This window comes from Tiliqua scincoides, chromosome 11 (genome assembly GCF_035046505.1).
Source record: "Tiliqua scincoides isolate rTilSci1 chromosome 11, rTilSci1.hap2, whole genome shotgun sequence".
Classification (NCBI taxonomy): domain Eukaryota; kingdom Metazoa; phylum Chordata; class Lepidosauria; order Squamata; family Scincidae; genus Tiliqua; species Tiliqua scincoides.
The window spans coordinates 23438514-23461167 of NC_089831.1; the positions used below are offsets into that span (position 1 = coordinate 23438514).

At 42.8% G+C, this 22654-nt stretch overlaps 1 protein-coding gene across 4 annotated transcripts in view; it reads right to left on the reverse strand.

The window, feature by feature from the left end:
• The window catches only part of ARHGEF12 (Rho guanine nucleotide exchange factor 12), a 99663-nt gene extending 77040 nt beyond the window's left edge, over positions 1 to 22623 (reverse strand). For all 4 annotated transcript variants that reach the window (XM_066639269.1, XM_066639267.1, XM_066639268.1 and 1 more), the window contains exon 1: positions 20861 to 22623. In XM_066639269.1, the coding sequence (XP_066495366.1) occupies positions 20861 to 20892 (32 nt within the window). In that variant the 5' untranslated portion in view covers positions 20893 to 22623. The remainder of the gene's footprint in view (positions 1 to 20860) is intronic.
• Positions 22624 to 22654: the final 31 nt, after the last annotated feature.

Genomic DNA, 22654 nt, shown 5'->3' on the forward strand with positions numbered 1-22654 from the left:
ATAAAAGAACATGGTTTTTCACATTTTATTACCTGGAAAAGCTATTTTCAATCCCTATTACCACAACATACATCAGAAAAGGAGGAAACAAAGACTTTCAGAGATTACCTGAAATGAACTGGGTGGGGACAAAAATCAGACCGCAAAAGCTATTTCCAAAGAATAAACTGGGCCAAATCCTCCAAGAAAGCCAGTTCACCCCATCTGGTTTTGGAGGCTCTTTAAAAATGCTTGGCTGATGCTCCTGAAAAGGCATTTGGTCAGTCCACTTGGGAAAGAGGCAAAAAGAGGTGGAGTTTCTTCATATCTCTTCCCAGCTATTACCTAAGCCAAGGCTCAACACTGCGCTGCTAATGGATAGGCAGAAAACAGTAAGGAAAGCTTAAATCTGAATATTCAGTAATCCTGAAGGGAAACTGAATTTAAAATACAATTCAGAAACCTTATCACAATAGCAAGTAGGGGCAAGGAATTCACTAGTAAAAGACATGCAGGTTAGAGACTTGTGCTTCACAGAGTCTCTTTCAAAGGGTTCGCATCTTAGAATAGGCTTTAGGCTCCTTAAATGAAAAAGGATTCATATAGTATGACTGGCTATGTAATAGTTATGTCTTCAGATTTTCAACTCTATGACTACAGTTCTCCCTTTTTTTGAGTGAAATGAATCCACTCTGCCTCCCAAAATATAGCTAAGCTCACTAGCCATGGATTTTACAACTGTGCTTCTTAGCAGCAGCAAGGAGTTGGCACCGAGTATTAGGGTTTTCCACTGCAAGTCTCACAATCTTAGCATGTAACGCATCTTTAAGCACTAAAAGGCACCTTGGAGGAATAGGTTGAGATAGGGAGAAAGCATGCCTTAAATCCATGGCTACGTATCAAGCCAAGCCATTAACTGAGAGCTCTGTTCCCTCGCAGGAACCTTCCTAGTGAGCCTGTTTATGGCTTCCCTAGTTGGGACACTGGTGAACCTCCCAACTTGTTCCTCACTGTCCAGGTCCTGTTCTTGATTTCTTGGACAGACTGGTTGGCTGTGATCTTGGCTACACCCAGCCACAGCTCCAGTTGCACCTTGTACTCAACCCCTTTCCTGGTTCCCATTAACTCTTTATATCACTAACCACTTGAAGGCCTTGTCTGCCCAGTAGAGCTCCGATCCTGAATCTTCAGAGGTGGCAACTGCCAGCAACTAGGAATCACATTAACAGTGAAATTGTGGAATTCTGTCCCTTCCGCCCCCAGGATGGAGGTCAGCAGGTCAACACAAAGCAGCCGGCTCACTGCTCTTCCGGCAAGGCAACCAATTCAGCCGTGGGGAAGGAGGGCAGCAGTGGAAGGGCTGTTTTCTTTTTCTGCCCCAATAAACCTAATTAGGATTGTGAGCAGTGCTGGCGGGAGAGAAATTTCTTCACGCTACACTGTCTGTTTGTGTTTGATTAATGTAAATCTTCCCAAGGCTTTAACCATGCCCCAGGCAACACTCTGTTAACAAGCATCTTGCAGCTGAATACAGCAGAACCTTTATTTTTTTAAAGAGGAAATGTTTTCAAGGTTTTCCCTTGAAATCATCTAGTCTCAGTGACATAGTTCAGTACACTGAACCCTCAGGTAAACATCTTGCTTCCAATGTGAGAATGTAGTGACATCTGACCAAAATATAGTCGTCCCCCCCCCCTCTGGCACACTGCTTTTTCATAGTCTCATTAAAACTATAAGACCTAGAACCACGCCATCCACAACTTGAAAAAAAGGATTGAACGAGAAAATTGTAGAATGCCATTTAGCACAACATGAGCTATATAGAGCAGTGGTTCCCAAACCGACCCACCAGCCTGGGAAGCACTTATTCCTGGCCCCTTAAAGGAGCAGGGAGGGGGGGAGCAGGCAGTGATGCAATCCCAGTGATGCAAACCTCAGGATTGTGCCCTGGACCGGACAGAGCGAGTTTTCAACTTACCTCCTGCCGTGGGTGCAGGGAATCCCACAGGTGCTCTGCAGGGCTCCCCAAAACTTAGAAATATTAAAAATACCAATTGGACACCACTTTCAGTTTTCAACTGTGAAATCGGAAGTGGTTTTCAATTGGTATTTTTTAACATTTCTAAGGCTTGGGGAACCCTGCAGAGGCATCTGTGGGGCTCCCGGCATCCCCCAGAGGCCAACGCAGGGGAAGCTGAAATTCCCCCTCTGTCCCTGGCAACAGCGTGATCCTGGGGATCACATCACTGCCTTCTCCCAACCCCTGCCAAGACTTAGTGCTTCCCAAACTTGTGAGGAGAAGTTTGGCAGCCACTGATACAGCAGAAGAGACCACAACCCAGCAACAGAGCACCTTTCTTTGCATGTAGAAGGTCCAAGGATCAATCCTTGGCCTCTCCAGGTAGGGCTGGGAAAGACCTACATTCCTCTTGCAGACGACCTTTGATTCCAAGCTCAGATCAAATATCTCAGGCTTGACAGAACCTTCAGAAACAATCACAAGGCAGAATGAAATTAGAATCATTTCCTACTTTGAATGATCCAGCAGACTCTACAGATGCTGCCAGGAGGCAGAGATTAATCTGAATTCCCCCCCACTGCAAAACATCTACATATAGTACTTGTAATCAACAGTATTCACAGAACATAGGACTCTGATCTCAATATACTGAATAGTTCAAGGCATTGCACTCTCACCTTTCACCTCACATGGCTTCATTATACTGCCTCAACACTCTAACTTTGGAGAAGTTTCCACTTCTGGGCTTCACAGGGCCACTTCTATACATGGGACAACAGAGAGGTTCTGATAAGGAACAAAAATCCAGACAAGCTCTGGAAGGAGATCTGTTCCTCATTCTTTACATTTCTCCCATGTACTGACTAACCACAACACCACAGTTCCCCTGGGTGTAAATAGGTATAATTTTACTTACTGAGGATTAATGAAACCCCTGCCAATGTTAGTCAATCTTGACTCTTAGAAGACAAGTGAAATATTCACATATCATTGAGTCTCTCTTTGAAATTGTTGGGTTTGCCAGGTTTTAGCTGTTAGAAGTGGTCTGATTATTTTTAATCTCTGTTGGGGGGAGGGGAGTCAGCAGTCCAGCAAGTCAGGGGTGTCAAACATAAGGGACTGTAGGCCAAATGCAGCCCCAAAATCAGTTCACCTGACCCCTTTTAAAATTGGGCTCTGTGATTGTGATCATTGGGTTCTCTCATATCTTGAATATATGAACAAGATTTGCACATTTTCTCTTCTGTCGTTTGCATCTAATGAGTTTCGGTGTGAGCACACAGTGCTTATTTCTGGCCATCACCTGCTGAATGACATCACTTCCTGCTTAATGAGTCACTTTCAGCCCTCAGCAGGCTCCATGAATGCAAACTTTGGCCCTCTGTATGGAACAAGTGACACCCCTGATCTAGGACAGCAAAAAGACTTTGCAACTCAGCATGGTTACTACAGATCCAGTGCAGTAATTTCAAGTTCTACCCCAAAACTCCTGAGGTGCACCTGCAGACCATTTGCGACACACCAATGTGCCATAGCACACCGGTTGAAAAATGCTGCACTACACCTTCCTGGCTCTCTATTAGTGTAATACTGGTGGTCGAATAAGCAGAGGGGACATCGCTGCCCTTGATTTTGGCAACATCTTAAGAGGGGGAGCTGTATTTTTTTTTTACTATGCATCTGTATTTTTGTAAGAGAATGTCAAAGACAATTATGGACAGATGATCAAGTGAAAGAATACTTACCAGTAACTTAAATTCTTACCTGATTAAAATGACCCTCCCCCCCCAAAAAAACTGGCTCTCCTGCTGGTTATGACAAGATATTGTAAACACTTATGTGGAATTCACAGACCTTTACCCCAAGTAAGGGGCCAGGCATGGGAAATGAGCAGCTTCCCAGAGCTCTGCACAGCGGATATCAAGAAATCCCTAAGGAGAAGAACACTCATCACTGACGGAAGCTGCAAGGCAGTGACAAAGTACAGTGCTGGGACTCACTAAAAAGGCTCTGGTTTCCCTTCTGGAAGAATTTATATCTCAGTGCTACCATACAAGCAGCCTGCTACTGAAGGGTGTAAGTGAACTTAGAGAAGCTCAGCTCCTTAATGCATCAGGCTAAGATGACAATGCCAACAGAAGACTTTTTAGAATTCTTATCCAGCAATTTTCAACCAGTGTGCACATTGCTATGCCATGAATGGTTTGCAGATGTGAAGGAGTTTGGGGGAAGTCATTTATTAGGGTTATTGAGGGATGTGAACTCCCCTAGCAGCAGTGCAGTGTGCCCTGCCAAGTGTCTAAAAACTGACGGTGTACCTTGACAATTTTAGAGCATTGCCAGTGTGCTTCGAGATTAAAAAGATTGAAAAATCGCTGGTCTAATCAGCATTCAGAACTCACGACTAACAGGTGAAAGGACACAGAAGGAAGTATGGCAGATGTCAGTGGGATTTGCCTCCCACATACATGAGCAGAGATGTGAAGACTGAGGTGGGAAAACCAGAGAAACTGGGGGGAAAAATAATTCCTTCATGGAATTTACTGAGGGGGGTTAGTTTCAGCTCCTCAGAACAGTGAAGACAATTGCTGATAAGAAGATATTCTGCTTTTAACCCAGACTAGACTGCTCCTCTTTTACGAGATCATGCCAAGGCAGCTTCTTGAAGCACCCCAGAATTGACTTCTAGTTACTATACAACACTGACAATACATATGGTGATGTTGGTAGCTTTGCCAAAACAATGAGCCCTTGAGGAAAGACAAGAAGGGACTTAATATTTACAAAAAAAAAAAAAAGTACCCAAGACACCAGCAGCAGTGGGTAGAAAAGACTGCAGAAGCCCAGCATCTCCCACAGCACAGGAGGTACAAATACCAGCAACTTCGCTGGAGATAAGCAGCTCTGGAGCTGGCCTGAGAATTCATATACATCTCCCAAGCTCCCAGTAGGAGAGGCAGGGCAGAAAAGATAATAAAATGAACTAGTAGTATAGACTTTTTATCTAGCTAGATAAATATCATCCATGCTAGCAAGTCTTTTACCAGCCAACAGCTGACCCATGAACAAAAAAAAAATCTTGTGGCCTGCAACTCACTAAATTAAATTTTGAACTATGTACAAAGAAGCAGACCAAGAAAATCAGAAGTATTTGGAAGCCCAAGAGAAACCTCAAAAACTAGGAAGAATAATACAATAGCCATGTGCAGGCAGAATCACCCTGTTTGATAACAACAAACCGAAATGTATGGGGATGTGAAGGGAGGAGAAGGAGAGAGAGGGGGAGGAAACATGAACAAACAAGGAACAAAAAGAGGAGTATCTTCCCAGAATAAGTTATTTGCAAAGCTGTCATTCAGCAAATACAAGTTAATCATTCTGGATCAATTGATCAAGAAAAAAATCCCTGCACTTGCAAATATAATTTCAGAATAAATCCCATGAGTCAGTGGTTCTCAAACTGGTGGGTCATGACCACCATTTTGTGAAACACTTCCCCCGTCCCTTTAAGGGGAGGGGGAAGAGGGGAAGGCAGAAACTGGATCCCCAGGATCGCATCATTGCCCTTGTTCCTCCCTCACAAGGACTTACTGAGGGAGTAAAGCTCCCTTGAAGTTTGAGAAACGCCGCCATAAGTCATTCTATGCTGGCCTCAACATTAGACCAGCTCACGATAGGATGACACAAGTTTATGAACAGATTACTTCGATTTAAAACAATACACCAGCACACTTAAGTCTAGATGCAAACACCTAATACCAGAAAGTAGCAGGATATATCCATAACCAAAAGTAACAATACCTATTTTTAGTCTCCCAGTATCTGAAAACACAGTTCCATTCCCCAAAGCGGTTTCAGACACACATTCACCTCAAGGTGGGACAACTAAAGACCAATATCCAAAATGAAGTCCAACCACACAATATCAGAACCACAACAGCTGTCCATCTTCCACTAATCCAAAACAAATCATGTCTTATCACTAATAAAGTCATTGCAATTAACTTTCTTCTTGCACTGATAATTCTACATTTCCCTCAAGTCAATAACCAACAGTCTTTTCCAGGCTCTCTACCTCCCCTTCTGAAAGTCATGTCTGACACTAGTAATCAAAGTATTGGATAAAAAAAAGTTTTAGTTTAACTCTTCATGGTAAGCATAGGTTGGCTGGTTTATTCGACAAAGAGTGGTCAATCCCATTACATAAATGAGCATTAGGCTGCTCTTATAAAAACTATTTAAGTGCACTACTGGTAGTCTCATTTTACAGGTGGGCAACAGAGATACAAAGGCAAGGATGCTCAAGTCCACCACAGCCTACACTGACCCATACAGATCCCAGCTTAACATTTCTGCCCAGTGTTAAATACACACAACAGGGACCAAATATATACATAGAAGTTTGGTATTTTTCAGAAAGTGATCAGGACACAAGTTAGTTACCATTTGACAACCAGGTTTATGCAGTTAGTCTCTGGAGTCCTTTTGAACAGACAAGCCAGTTACACACTATGCCATTCCTAATATTCAGAAAGTCTGCAAAGCTAAGAACCACAGTGTTGACCTGCTATATTAGCCAATTTATGAGTGTTCATTCATAAACATCTCTCACAAAATTCCAAATTAACTGCAGTAAGCAAAGGTCTGTGCATCAGTACCACCTGAAGGAAACATTTATAACCCAAAGTAGATTAAAAGACACACTTTTACTTTCCACAGGAAGTTTGTCACAGACAAAAATACCTTTTGGATAATGGGGGCAGGTAAAAAAAATACTTTTGGACTTCAGGGTGAGGTCCCCTTCATGAAGCAGCTTGACAAATGCACATTATTGTTGGCCCAGATTCACAACATACTCAGAGATTTTAAATACTGTATACAGCTAGAATATCTAATAATGGTACATTTGATTCAAGGGTATTAGCAATCTTACCTCAGTGACTGTATACCAGGAACACCCACCCCACCAGTGACATTCATTATGGGTCTACTCCAACATGTTCACAGGATGATATTTTCAAGGATACTATTATCTACCCTACGTTTCCAGAGTTGATTGCCATCACTTTCAATGGATGTCCAAGTCAGCCATGAATACATTGCTAACTAGACCTAAGTATAGTTGCATAAATCATCAGGTACACTGATTCCGGAACTCTTTCATCCTTTTCCATGCACATGTACCAATTCTATATATTTATTTACACAAACAAACAGAAATGTCCATTTATTGAAACACTTAAAATCCTAGCCATCTTCATTATCTGCTAAAAAGACAAATCTGAAGCTCATTTATACTTTATCTGCCAAGTATTAATGGGAAAAATGCAAAATCTTTTGTAGTCAGAATTCAACACACTATATATACTGCTGAGGAACACTGTTAATCTTTAATGGATTTCCACCAAAATGCAGTGCAGGAAGTTTTCAGCTTCAGTGAATCTAACCCTGGGGAAATCTTACATGTTAAAAACTGATGGAGGTAGCCCCTAAATTTGAGGAAAAAACTTTTTAAAAGTTTTTTTTTTTTTTGGTCATGCATTAGCTTATTTCTAAAAGACTGAAGCATTACTAGCACATACATTGCATACATACTGGCGAAGCTTTCTCCCCACAAGATGCAAACCACAGCAGTGCTTTCAACCATCAAACATTATGCACACAATCAACATGCTAGAACAGTATTTCTCAAACTGTGGGTTGGGACCCACTAGGTGGATCGCAAGCCAATTTCAGGTGGATCCCCATTAATTCAAAGTGTACTTTATTTTTAATATATTCGACTTGATGCTATCATGGTATGTGACTGCATTTGGAGAAATGTTCCAGAACTGTACTGTAAACAGGCTACTATGTATATGCTTTTGATAATGATGGGGCTTACTCCTGGGTAAGTGGGTTAGGACTGCAGCCTCTGGGATGCTTGGGGAATATTTTTTCTTTGTATCCATGTACATCCACCAACTTCCCTTTAAATGCTAGTTGACCAGCAACTGCTTGGGAGAGTTCTTTAATTTAAATAATTTTTTAAACTTATTGCAAACTTTTAATTTACTTGATTTGATTTTGTTGTATGGGATGTTAATATTTTTCCTGCTTGATGTCACTTCTGGCCATGACACCACTTCCAGGTTAATGACATCATTCTTGATGGGTCCCAACAGATTGTCATTCTAAAAATTGGGACCTGGTGCTATAAAGTTTGAGAACCACTGTTCTAGAAAGAAAGTAGTAAGGTGGCTGGTGCTGCAGCACCATTCTTTCACATAAGCAAGCTGCACAATGTCCTTGGGAGAAAGGCCCCCATATGAACAACACACTGACATCACTGCAACATTTCTGGAGCAAAAAGCACAGCAGTAAAGCAATCAGAAACAAAACAGTAAAGCAGTAATAACCCTCCCAAACACACACAGTCTGACGGACAGCTGATGTAAGCCTACTATCTACTTTAGGCAAAACCACTGATGTTGCTAGCTACAGAATTCATGTACATCCACCAACCCAGCAAATTCCCTTTACAAGCTCTTAGTCTGGGAGCAGAGACTTCTACCAACAAAGATTTCTGAAACAGTCTCTGCTTTGATGGCATCCACCAGAGACCACTCGTAGCTCTCTTCAAGTCGCTTTACTGTACTGCATTAACAATTACTTTACTTGCTCTGTTTTTCCTTCTTGCTTATTTGTCTCAGCTGAATGAAACAGAGATCACAGTTCTTTATTTAAATAAATAAGCCCACAGCTACCATTTGGCATGTCTTGGAGGAGAAAGCTCAAAAAATAAAATGGAGGAATATATTGATGGAAAGATTTTACAAAGGATGCCTGGACTCGGACAGAGTGGAAAGGAAAAAAAAATACATTTTTAATTTGATGTGAGCGTCTGCAAACTGCCAACACGATTTGTTCCGCAGCTGGTCCAGAGACTCGGCACTGTTTAAATATCTCAGGAAATACTGAACAGATCTGAAGAAACCATTTCCTTGCAATGCAAACAAGTGATTGGTAGAAGGAAGATTTTAAAAGTGCTTCTCAGGCACCCTGATGTTCTTGTCACTGAAGGAAATAAGCAGCCTTGACGAAGAGCTTCCAGCAGCTGTGGAAGCATTAATGACAAAAGTGGGATTCTTGTCAACTGGCTGTCTTCCAGATAATGAGATGAGAACAGCAAACTGCCTGTGACTCACAACTTGTTGCAAGGTTATTTTTCAACCCCAGAGCTTAATTATCTGCCACTTCATCAATGACTGAGGAACACTTCCGGGAAAGAGAGAGGGACTGAGACCAACCCTAATTCAGTTAGGCTTCCCACAACAACCACAAATAAGACATAAAATGAACATATCTACTCTCCACATTTGCTCAACGCCTGCCAGCGAGCATCAGCCACATACACAACTGATAACTGATAACAGCCTGCAAATGGATTTCAGTCAGCTCCACCAATCTTTCCACAGCCCATGGGTGAAGCTGCACAGCTGAGAGCTCCTCTAACCCTTGCCAGTTTCCCATCTGAAAGAGTGGAGATAACCTTTCCTGCTCTTTTCAAAGCACATACAGAGCTTCAAGTACGATAAAAGACTTTAGGAAAATCAAACATGGACATTTTCCCTGAACCTCAACACTACAAGCAAAAGTTAAATGCTTGAATCACTTACAACAGCTCAAACTTTTCCTTCTTTCAGATAATCACATCACATATGGCCAACCTAGGCATGTGGGGATAGATCAGCTTAATAGAAAAATATTAAAGGCAACAAAGATCTTGGTTACAGTAATGTGCACCTGGATCACAGGTAAAAGATGGTTATGGGGAAGAAGGGTAATTTGGAAGAGATGAAATAATTTCACCCACATAGAGCAGGCAAGTTGCAAATAAAGTAAATGCAGCGAGGGGAACTTGCTCATACATTACTACCCCATAACCCAAGGGTTCCCAAACTGCGTCGTGACACCCTTGGGAGTTCAGGACCACTGGTTGACTGGCAGTGAGACTGTGCAGGCAGCTACAGATGGAGGTCAGACGCTGCTCCTGCATGCTGTGAAAGGCTCTTCCACTTACCCTGAGCCTCTTACCTCCATGGGTACTGTCCTGGGTGGTTACCAAAGCAATGATGTCATCGCCAGTGACTTCTGTATTTGCAGCTCGTGGGGGGCATCGCAGGATGGTGTAAATTGGGGAAACACTGCCATAATTTATTCCCAAAATCCATTTTCAGTTCTTTAGGTTGTCCTGAACAAAGTATCTGCATTCAGCATGTGTTAGTAGTCACAAATCATGCTGCACAAATGCACAGATAATAACTTCTCCAATACAGAAACTTAACTCCTTCATAGAGGTTAGTTTGAGGTACAAACAATGAAAGTTCTAATTGTTGCATAACTCTATACAGGTAGGTCCCTGTATACACAGATCTGGGGAGCCTCCCATACAACCCCCTTAATAACGTTGAGGACTTCACAGTTCTCCCGTGTCAGTGATTTCCATATCGGGGGGGGGGGGGCTGAAACCAATTCCCCATAGATACAGGGGCCTGCCCGTGCTGCCTTTACAGCCTCAGACTCCACTACTTTAATGGTAATTCAGGGTTTCCAAATTTAGTATTAAAGGGCACGCCCATTTAGAAATTTCTATCTACCAGAAATTTCAGTTTCAATAACAAACCTGAGGATAGCTTAATGCATCGGTTCAGCATGGGCAAGGAGATGAAACTTTTCAAGGATATAAAAGCCACCCCCAGATAAAGCCTTCCTCAAATCAGCCAGCAAAAATGAAAACAAGAATAGCAGCACACACACAATACCAAGAGTGATCAGATCACCACCCACAAGAACCACTTCCACTTTTGAAACCACAAAAGACTGCACAAGGCAAACCGCAACTGATCATTCTGATTGTTTCAACAGACTGTGGGATCATGTCGCTAGCTTGAAATGCACTCGTGATGCAATCTGAAGTGCTTCATGTTTAATCCTGGAATTCATATTTATTCCAAATCATTGGGCGGATGAGTTTCCTTAATTTTTCTATACGTATCACTGAATAAACTTCAAGTATATTGCTTTGGTTTTTAAGTTGCTAATTTTATGGCAGTGTTATATACCACTCTACAGCATGAGGTGGACTATGCATCTCCTGTCCATCCCTCCGTTTTCTTCTATCTCATGGTCATTAGATTTACTACCCTGTTCTTACCCAACAATTCTGGTGACTAATTATATTAGAGAGACAACCATTTAACATCCTGTGACTGAAGACATCTCCATTTTTAACAATTTACAAGCTCTGCATACTTGCTATCTTGTCCAGCATTGCTTGCAAGCAGTTCTAATGTTGATAGCCAACACTCGTTTCTCTTATTCGATGTTTCAGAATCCTACCATGAAAAGCACAATGTAAGGAAGTTGACCCAAGAACAGAAAATAAACACTTCAGTTACACAGATGATACGTGAACACGCAGAAGAGTCCCAAATGAGAACTAAAATGTGCTCAGCAGCAATATTGAACCTGTGGCCACTTTAAATCAGAAGAATCAAGTGGTAAAACCTTTCTGGACTGTACCATTTCAGCTGCAGGGGGGAGGTGAGAGAATCTGCAAGTCTGAATGTTTCTTCAGCATTCCAGAGAAAAGAATTTCATCTCTTTTTAATCGTATGTGTAAGGAGTACTGTAAACTGACCCCAAGAGCCACAATCAGAACTTAAATGTTGAAAGTAAAATAAATGTTAAAAGTAAAATAAATAGGATTTTTTTAACAACTAATACACGAACAAATTTGCAATCCTGCAACTTTCTCATTTCCACACACAGCCTCTCAAAGTACCAAGCCTTTTACATCTGGTAAAAGCCAGTACATCTGGTGATCTTGCCAAGGTCAAGTGACCCTTCCCTATCCCACTAGATTTCAAGATCACTTCTTCCAAGCATCCTCTAGAATACTAGCTCACTCAAAATTCCACACACAAAAAAATGCCTAAACTGTTCATAGACACTACTATCAGCTTTAATTTCTCAACCTTGGAATTCACCCAAGTGTTCTGCCATGTGACACGACAAACCGGGCCTCTGAACAGAGCAGGTCTGAGATCGATTTCCTACACAAACAGGAACTCTCTGAGCCGTACCAGGGCATAGAGCTGCAATGAAAATTGCTTGAATAAGTCAAACTTATCTGCAGCTCAGAGTTCTGCACAGGAGAGGCTTAATCCATTCCAAGTGAACTGCCCTTGCAAAGCCACACCTCATTCATGTGGGTACAGGCAGACAACTAGACAGTTCTCCCTTTGGCAGTTTCTACATGCCATTTCTCTATCCAGTGAGAGGCCCTTCTGGTTAATTCACACCTTGCACTTCATGCCACATCCCCCAATGAGATCATAACAGAGAAGCCATATAATTTTGCTGAGTTTTGCTGAGTTGTTTAAACAAGTTTAGAGGCTTAAGTGCATCTCCCAAGTCAGCACATCCTGTTGCAATCCTAAAGAGGACAATGTGTTTCTGACGGAGACAGCAATACTTTGGTCATTGACAAAGAAAGTCAAAGAGCACCTGATAAACATTATGACAGCCCAGGCAGACTGGACTACACAAAAACAAGATATGAACTTGAATCATTTGCATGAACTTTTCTATCCTACAACACTTACTTGATGCTGCCAGTTAAGAAGCTCTTGCTGCACTACACAACACATGAAGAGAGTCAAATCAGGCAGCAGGATACATGACTTGTTCCCAAGAAAAGCTGCATGACCTTCTAAAACAAACAAGTGCAAGACTAATTTTATGCAGGCTTTAACAATCAGGGATTGGGATGATATGCTGGTCCAGTTTTTGCAAATAGCCAAGCAGACAGGATGGGATACAAACTGAAGCAATAAGCACAACCCTTCTAGAATTTGATTGGCTTGCAACTTACGAATTATAAGTTTGGAGTTGTGCAAATGGCAGCAGGTACTTTAGAACAGGCGAATGTGGTTTGAGAAATGAGTTCACATATTCTGCAACGAACTCACAAGATTTATGCATGCGGCTCTAGAACCTTGCAGGATGTTTCCTAGGGATGCAAAAGGAATAAATCCATCCTAAAGACCAGACAGTCGACTTCCTTATCCTGTCTGTTTTCATTGCAACTTTGTACTTACAATATGCACAAACATCACTTCTTCCTGCTTGCGTTTTAAACAGGGTTCTTTGTGCTTAATTTCTTCCTTTACAACAATATGCATCATTACGGCGTTGCTGGGAAGCTTTGTTACAAACTGTACACCTTTCCTTCCCCCCTTCTTCAAATGAGAACTTCTTTCAAGATGAGAGTAGAAACATACAACTGCTTGTCTTCTGACCTGCACATTCTTCCTCACAAAACAGAGAGAGGTTTGGACTTGTTTATTTTAAAGTTTATACACCATTTCTCCATCTGACTGCTCACAAGGCAATAAAAAAAACTCTTTAAGGGATGCAAATCTGAGGCAGCTTTAATGTTCAAAGAATCCAGACAATTTGGCCCCGCCCATGACTTGACAATGTATCCCAGGTTTTGCTTTGTTTCAGTGTTTTGTTTTTTTTTAATGTTTTGGTCCTTAACTCTTAAAATTAATGTTTTAATGCCTTGTTTTGATTTTTTTTCCTTAATTGTTGTGATGCATTGTACATTTATTATGGAGCTTTGTAAGCCACATTGAGCTTTGGCATGGATAAAGTGGGATTTAAAATTTTTCAAATAAAATTATGGCAAAACAACAAAAATTAAGCTGTGTGACACTGCACCAGATCCCAGTTGAATGAAAACACTCTCTGGTCTATATACTCAATGATTTGCTTAACATATTTACTCTAGAAATGTATAACCCAGTTTTTGACCAGAATACTTAAAATAGTTCATAATATAAAACAGTGTACTGTATACAGTTCATAGTATACTATAGTAGTACATATAGTATACTATATATAGTATTATATACTATACAGTATACTGTATACTATTCCGACATGACATTTTTATTTTATCATTTTTCCAAGGAACTCAGAATGGCATGTGTGGTTTTTTCCCCCATTTCTCCATCTTATAGTACAGGGGTGCCCAAACCCCGGCCCAGGGGCCACTTGTGGCCCTTGAGGCCTCTCAATGCGGCCCTCAGGGAGCCCCCAGTCTCCAATGAGCCTCTGGCCCTCCGGAGATTTGTTGAAGCCCACACTGGCCCAACGCAACTTCTCTCAGCGTGAGGGCGACTGTTTGACCTCTCGTGTGAGCTGTGGGATGAGAGCTCCCTCCACTGCTTGCTCTTTCACATCTGTGATGCAGCAGTGGCAGCAAAGGAAAGGCCAGTCTTGCTTTGTGCAAGGCCTTTTATAGGCATTGAGCTATTGCAAGACTCTCATTCATTCATATAGGTTCATCTTTAATATATTCATTTATGTAAAGTTATGTAAATTTATTCAAATTTTAAATGTAAATTAATTCTTCCCCCCCGGCCCCCGACACAGTGTCAGAGAACTGATGTGGCCCTCCTGCCAAAAACTTTGGACACCCCTGTAATAGTACAACAACCTATAACACCCATTTTCAACCACTGTGCCATGGCACACTGGTGTTCCGCAGTGTCTGTTCTAGTGGCTGTCTGCTGGTATTCTTTTGCATCTTTTTAGATTGTGAGCCCTTTTGGGACAGGGAGCCATTAGATATTTGATTTCTCTGTAAACCGCTTTGTGAACTTTTTGTTGAAAAGCGGTATATAAATACTGTTGTTGTTGTTGTTGGTCCTCAGGTGTGCCACAGGAATTCGGGGGAAGGTCATTTATTAATAGGACCAATGGGAGATGTGAGCCCCCACTGGCAGCATGTTGTGCCTTAACCATTTTAGTGCCTTGTCAGTGTGCCGTGAGATGAAAAAGGTTGAAAATCATTGGCCTATAGTAAGGTAGCTTTGGCTGAGAGTGTATGTGGCAAGTCCCAAGTCACCTAATGAGCTTTATGGCTGAAGGGAGAGTTGAACCCGGGTCTTCTTTGTCCTACTCTGACATCATTGTACAACATCATATAAATAATATTTTACTCAACATAAAATAGGAGGCACTATATAAATAGCTCTGCCAAAGTATTTATAGACCTGTGTTAAATAAAGTTAACTTGTTTAAACAAAAATATTTTATGGCCATCTCAAGGGTCATACAAGCAGTTCTGGCATATCCCTGATGGAGGGAACTCTACAACTGTGTTGACAACAACCAAAAAAAAAGAGCCGTTTTCTCTAGTAGTGACCAGCCTCATTTCCAATGGAAGCTGCACCTGCAAAATGGCCTCACTTCTAAATGTTGAGGTTCATCTAGGTATATATTGAAATTGTTGCTTTGAGAAAAACTGGATGCAGGCCGCATAAGGTTAAAAAGGTAGAAGGTTGGACTGCAGATCACTTACCAGAGGAGCTCTTGAACAGATAAAATACGCTCTGTACCTTAAAGTTGTACCTTATGAACACCTTTAAAGAACTACAGTCACACTACACAAGAATGCAGTACAGTTCTGGTTATAGATGCTTGATTATTCTGATAAAGAGTGCCATCAACACAGCACTAATAATACCACAGTGTTGTTTTTTTTTTCTGTCTACATAAGGTTGTTGGCTGGTACAGAAGGAGGACAAGAAACATTTGAAAAAAACCCTGCACCAGAACACTACAGATTTTAAAAATACTCAAATTTAAAAAAAAATCACAAGCAGCTTTCACATATAAAAGTGGTTTAAAAGTGTGTCCCTTCAGTGTTTTCATAGCCATTGTGAAGTCCTCACTTCTCCCTCTTCAGACAGCCAAATCTGAAATACAAGGACTCCTTAAGTGACTTGTTTTGGGCTTTAGTTGGATCCAAGGAGGATGTCCTTGATGAAATGGAAATACCTCGAAATCCACTACTACTCCAAACCTTACAATTTTCTGTAAGCATTACTAATTTATGTCATAAGTTCAGTGCAAAGGTTTACATACATTTGGCCAACAGACTCCTACCTCCACCCAAATAATTACTTCAGCACCCACAGCTTTTTTAAAAACCAGAAAATCAAGCTCCAGTTCCCTTCAATCTGCTAGCAATATAATAAAAGCCTAGAGATAACTGTCGAGTTTTAGCTCATAGTAATGACCAGAGCACACAACTTTTACTAGAAAGAGAAATTAAATAACCAAATAGAGCCCAAAACCAAACCAAGAGCCCAGATACACATGATAGATCAGGGGTGCCAAACATAAAGCCCGGGGGCCGAATGCAGTCCCTGGAAGCAATTTATTCAGCCCCCATTCTAATTGAGCTCTCCCAGTTTGATAACTGGGTTCTCTCATATCATGAAAATATTAACAAGATTTGCAAATTTTCTTTTCAGTCATTTGCAGCTAATTAGTTTCTATGTGAGAACAAAGTGTTCATTTCTGGCCATTATCTGCTTATTGATGTCACTTTCTGCTTAATGATGTCACTTCCTACCCTCAGCAAGCACCAGGAATGCTAACTTTGGCCCTCTGTATGAAACAAGTGTGACATCTCTGTGATAGATATATAGTTTAGCTCTGCACATTTTAGAGTTTAAGGCAAATAGCAGATGCAGATGGGTGGGGCAGTAGGAGGCAACCACAGAAGACAAGAGCAGACTGTTACCCCTTCCTGTTGCACCCCTAATGACAAGTGTGCCCAAAAAACTATTGTCCCTAGAAGGCTTAACTGGCACTAGCAGGAAGGGCAAACCTGGACTAACTGGTAGAATTTGTGACATACCACAGATGGAGTTACTGATTAGTCCTTTGCTTCTTAGCTGTGTTTCAGGAAAGCAAGTCCCTCATTAATGTAGGACACTATTTTATGCATTAATGCAATACACAGCATGAATTGGTCTCACAAGAAAATTACCCAGACCAGGGGTGCTCAAACTTTCAACTTTAGGGATGCTGGACCTTTAACAAGCGTATAGAAGAGAGAATTTCAGCAGGTGCAACTTGTCATCCCACAGATGACAAGCTGCACCTGCTGAAATTATCTCTCCTACACAATTTTAAAGGTCCAGGATCCCTAAAGTTGAAAGTTTGAGCACCCCTGGCCCAGACCCTCTGTCAAGGAAAGTCTCGACTTTGCTACTTAAAATGGCAGGTTTGAGACTTCTCCCTGCCAGTGAATGAAGCAGCCCAGTCTGCTGCTTCACCCAGCTGGTTAGGTGTTCACAGGTCACTCTTTTGGCACTCTTTTACTGGCATGAACTACAGTCACAAAAAGAGCACCATAAGGATGTTTGAGAAGGAGAAGGGAAGAAAGGGATATTCTCCTTTGGATCTCAATGCCAAAGGAGGGGCACACTAACTCCTTTCAGTATTATCCCCTATGTAACCTCCACAACACAAGAAATATGCCCTGCATACAATAAATGGCACAGCTGCATGAAAATACAGCAACAGCAAATTTAAAAAACCATGAAGATACATTCAGAATGCTTCTGCGCTGCAGTAACATGATAAACCAGAGCCCTGATCATCTTTAATATTTCCGAATTCCATCCTAGCCCTGGCTTGCCCAGCAAAGGAGAAAAAAAACCTCCTTTATCTTGTTCAACCATGTACTGCCTGCCACAAATGACAGAACACAAAATGTCCAAAGTCAGTTACCTGTTTGGAGCCTAGAAGTTGTTACAGCTACAACATTTTGGAAATGGAAAAATTTAAAAGGAACAAGTTATCTAGCTTTATGAACAAGTAAGGAGAGATTATAGAGGTACTGAATTTATAAGATTTCATACTTTAAAGAGTTGGGGTGGAAGAATGACATTGAATGGCAGTGACACTGGAGAAATTCCCTATTTACAACTTTAGGTGCCCGCTGTCCAAGAAAAACTTATGTCCATCCTGACTGCACATAGATTGAAAAAATTAACACTATACAAAGCAACCATACAGAAACTTCAGGAGAAATCCAAAGGTCATCATTATTTGGGACTTCATAGGTCACAGACAAGTAGTAATCAGACCAAAGCAGAAGAAAAAACTTGCAAAATAGTGGTCAGTGATAGAGACTTGTCTGTTTGACTGTCACCCCTCAAACAAGGAACTAAGGGTGATTTGGCACCATTCCACTTAAAAGAGGATGGTGAATGTCCTTTTAGGAGAACTAGAAGGGGTCTCCTCTGGATCAAGCAGCATCACTTTCTCTGGGGGAGATGAAATTACTATGGCCCCTTTAACCAAAAACAGGTAATCAGACAGCACCTGGTCTCCTGTCTGAGCCAGGGTGAGTCACACAGTGGGGCTAAGAACAGGGATGGACATCTTGCTTCTCTGAAGCCTTAGTGCCACAACTGAGTTAGGCAGTTTCCACTGCAGATCGCGCTACAATTCAGTACACTTTTCAATAAAATTGGGTGACCCAGACTGATGCCATGCGTCCTGATTGGATGCAGAGGCAATTGCAAGATATATAAACACATTATAAAGGCCCATGGGTAGCTAGTGGTATGGGAAATTTTAGATTTATCTTCACCAAAAAGTAAATAAAGAACACTTATCAGCTACCAAACCAAACTAATCCTAGGGCAGTCATCTGCTTGGTTCCTGGCATTAAGAGAACTGCAGAGTAGGCACAGGGCACATGGCATTGTGTTTATAGTCACAGCTTAGGAAGGGAGGGGCTATGAGAACAAGCACCTTATCACCATTAGAAGGCAAGTTTCTCCAGGGCAGAGGTCAAGCACAGTGGCACAAAAACCTAAGTTTCGTACTATATCATTCACTGTTCTTAGCACCCCTGGACTGAAAGCCAATTTTTACCAGCATTAGGAAGTGTTTTAGCACATGTAACAAAATGCTACACAAGAAACACAAGGAACGTCAAAAAAAATTCAGGAAGAGGAAGTCTGTGTTATGATACTGGTCGTTCCAGTAGGGTAATGGCGAGTATCTCATTTCAATATCAATCAATCCCATCATTGCTTCCCCACAACATCGTCACCGCTTTTTGCATACGGCTTATTATTAAGAATATTTATACATTGTTTTTCAACTAAAAGTTCAAAGAGTTTTACAGAAAAAAAAAACCAAACAACTACTGCAAATGGCTCCCAAAAGGGCTCACAGTCTAAAAACATGAAGAAGAATAGCAGCAAACAGCCACCAGAAGAGACACTACTGGGGTGAAGAAGGTCAATTTCCCCCTGCTAAATCTAAGAGGAGCACAACTAAAAAAGTGCCTCTTTGCCCCACTAGCAGGGCATTAGTTTCCTATAACTTTTATATACATTATATATAAACTCGGAACAAACAAAAAGCCTAAGTTGAAACACACACTTTGCTGTTAACAGTCTCAAAAAAAAGTTGTGGTGTTCAGATACATAATCAGTTTAGTCAGTCACGTGTACTGCAGAAGAAAAACCAAAACATTCTTTTGTACTGCTTTTTTCAAAGGCTATAAACAGGAAAATGCATTCAAAAATCATTCACGTACGTCTAAAAGAATACAGTAAGCCAAAGGTTGATTTTTTGTTGTTGCTGTTTTCATAGGTTTAGTGTCTTTGAAGCACACACACACACACACACACACACACACACACACACACACACAAGCATCACAACTGGCCTGTCCTGTAGCCAACTCTGAGATTCAAAAAAGTTATCGAAGACAATCAGGTCTGCTTATGCTCCTATTAAATCTATGAATCATCTGCAAAACATACTCTTCAGAACAGCTGAAAGCCACCCCCAGAAGGTCAAACATTTGAACCAAACTTCATTTTACTGCTTGTAATGCTTATGTTTTGGGATGATGAAATAGGAACTATGGAACAGTCCCTAATAGGAAGGAAAATATATACTTGCCAGAGAAAAAGAGGATGTTTAATAACTCCCCCCCCTTCCCATGCACCATTCTTATGTTGGTGCACCTGATCTCCAATATATGGAGCTACACAGGCTTGTGAATTTGAAATTTCTATTTGTTATCCCACCCCATCTGACAGGGTGAAATTAAAAGTGCTTGACTTTAAAAAAAAACAAAAAACAAATAACACACACCACAAGTGAAGCCTCTTATCTAAACACAACAGAGTCCCAACTAACTAGGATTTCTTCCACCCTGCAGATGGGCAGGGCATCTTCTGGGTTCCAAGACTGTCACTGTCACTAAACCACTAGACGCCATGAGGGGACACAGGAGGGGGCAGTGTAATGGGATCCAAACAAGAGGGAGGGAGAGCAATGTGAGTGAGTGGGCAGGGAGGGGTCACAGATTCCCATGAGACAATAGCAAATTTTTCTTCTACAAGAGCAGACAATTCAGCATCTAGTTATATAAAAGTTACTGTATACTAAAGCTATAGGAAGCCAATACCAGCATCTAGTTCTGAAAAACCCCATACAAACCCCACAATAAAGCAAATTACTACTACAACTGTCAGGAACAGAGCTAATAACCCTAATATTTTCTTGTGACATTTTGGAAGCAAGGTGGCTTATAGGATATGCTTCCCAGTTTACCCAGAATGACCTCCCCCCCCCAGATTTTTTCATACAAGCATTCAGTACCTTCCACAAAGTTCAAACCTCTTCTGAAATTAAAGAGATGTTTCCAACAAATACTCCTACTGCCATGTCAGCAGTTTTCTCTCTCTCTCTCTCTCACACACACCACCAACAGACAGGCGGATGGCCTAGTTCAGACCTAATGCAGATGGTTTGATTATCAGCTGATTAAAGATAGGCTTGCCAATTCCAAAAGTAAGCCCAGGCCTGTCAACCTTTGCCCCTTTCACAGTGTTGCAAGATTAAAACTTACATCTCACCAAGCTCCAAATAGTCAAACAGGAGCAGAGGGTGCCCAGTAGACCTTTCCATACTGACCTGTCCGTGACTGCGGACTGTATGCCACTCATTGGAGCCCTTGGCAAGGAGACAACTTGTTAGCCAGTCTGCATTTTACTAGTTATGACTTCAAGCGCATCACGGTCCCTTTCCCACATACACACACACACACAACCCCAAGTTCAGGATCCAGCTTGATTCCAAAGGAGGTACAAATGAATTCAGTTTAAAGGGTCAGCAAGGCTGTTCTTTGCAGTCACCCAAGAGATCCATAGCAGAGAGCGCTCAGGAAACCCAAGAAGAGGGGTTCCCGCTGGATGAAACCCTCCAAGGAGTGAGGAAGTAGGCCTTCAGAGTCATGATTCCATCCTTGGAAAATCCTTTATGTTCCCTTGGTGTGGAACAAACACGCATCTCCGTGTGGAAGGAACACGCAACTCAGTTTAAAAAGGCTGGTCAAGACGGCAGAAAGCCAAATCTCCAGAGTTATTTCCAATCCTCATGTCTGGGTCTTCCAGCATTTGAAAGGCTTCTCATAACGTAGAGACGCCCCAAGACGATGAGACATCGTAACAATTCTTGGGGTTGGGGGGGAGGGAGAGAGAACACACCCCTTTTCTTTGGGTTGCAGGCCTCCTCCCAGCCCTGACTACCCCACGAAAATACAAGGGTGCCTTTTCCACCTCTTTGGGGTTAAACCTTCTCCAGGGTGGGGGTGGGCTACTCTGCCCTACCCCTTGCTAGGCTACAGAAACAACCCCCTTCTTGGCTGTGACTGAGTGTGAGGAGGGGGCAATAGGATGAATAGGGAGCTTGGGGTGCTCTTTATTTGCTTAGAAGGGATGGGGGGGATCAGGGTATTATCTTGCATAGACTTCTTTGAAGAAAGCCTCTTTGGCCCTGCACTCTCTGCGGAAAAAAGGATGAAGGATGAGATGTGGGTGCCCACCCTTTGGACCCGCTTCCTCACAACACTGCAGGCAAAAACACCCTGGTCTTTTATGGGGAGGGGGGAAGAAAGAAAGAAAACAGAGATGGGGAGGGGCCCCTAAAGAGAGGGAACTACACTTTAATGGGGGGGGAGAGCAGGGCAAACCCTCCTCTCTTTTAAAGCCCCACTTCAATGGGGAGAGAGAGATGCAGGGAGCAGACCCACAAAACCCCCACCTTAATGGGGGAAGAGCTGCAGCAGGGCAGACCCCCCCCCCAAAGCTTCCACTCTAATGGGGGGAGAGAAATGCAGCAGAGCAGACCACCCAAAGCCCCCACCCTAATGGGGGGGAGAGAGAGGTGCAGTGGGACAGACCCCCCCAAAGCCCCCACCTTAATGGGGGGAGAGGTGCAGCAGGGCAGACCCCCAAAGCCCCCACCTTAATGGGGAAGTGAGGGGTGCAGTGGGGCAGAGCCGAAGGCCCCCACCCTAATGGGGGGAGAGATGCAGGGGGACCTTTAAAGCCCCCCTGTGGGGATTTCCCAGTGAGACCCCCCACAAGCTGGGGGTGGGGAGGGCAGGGGAGCTTCGCCCTGCAGCGTGTGGGGCTGCGGGCCGGAGTCCTCCAGCCTCACAGTGGGCCCGCGGGGCGCCCCCACCCCTGGGGGAGAAGAGGGGGAGCGGCGGGGGACCTTCCCCCTCCCGGGGCCCGGGAGTCCTGACAGGGGCGGCGGGCGCGGGCGGCTCCTCCTCCCTCCCGCGGAGTCGGCTCGGCGTCGTCCCGCTGACGGAGGGCGGCGGCGGCGGCGTCTCCCTGGCGCGGGGCCTCCTCAGCCGGACGGGCCTCCCGCTCCTCTCGGGGCCTCTCGTCCCGCCGGCCTCGCTCCTCCCTCCCGCCGCCG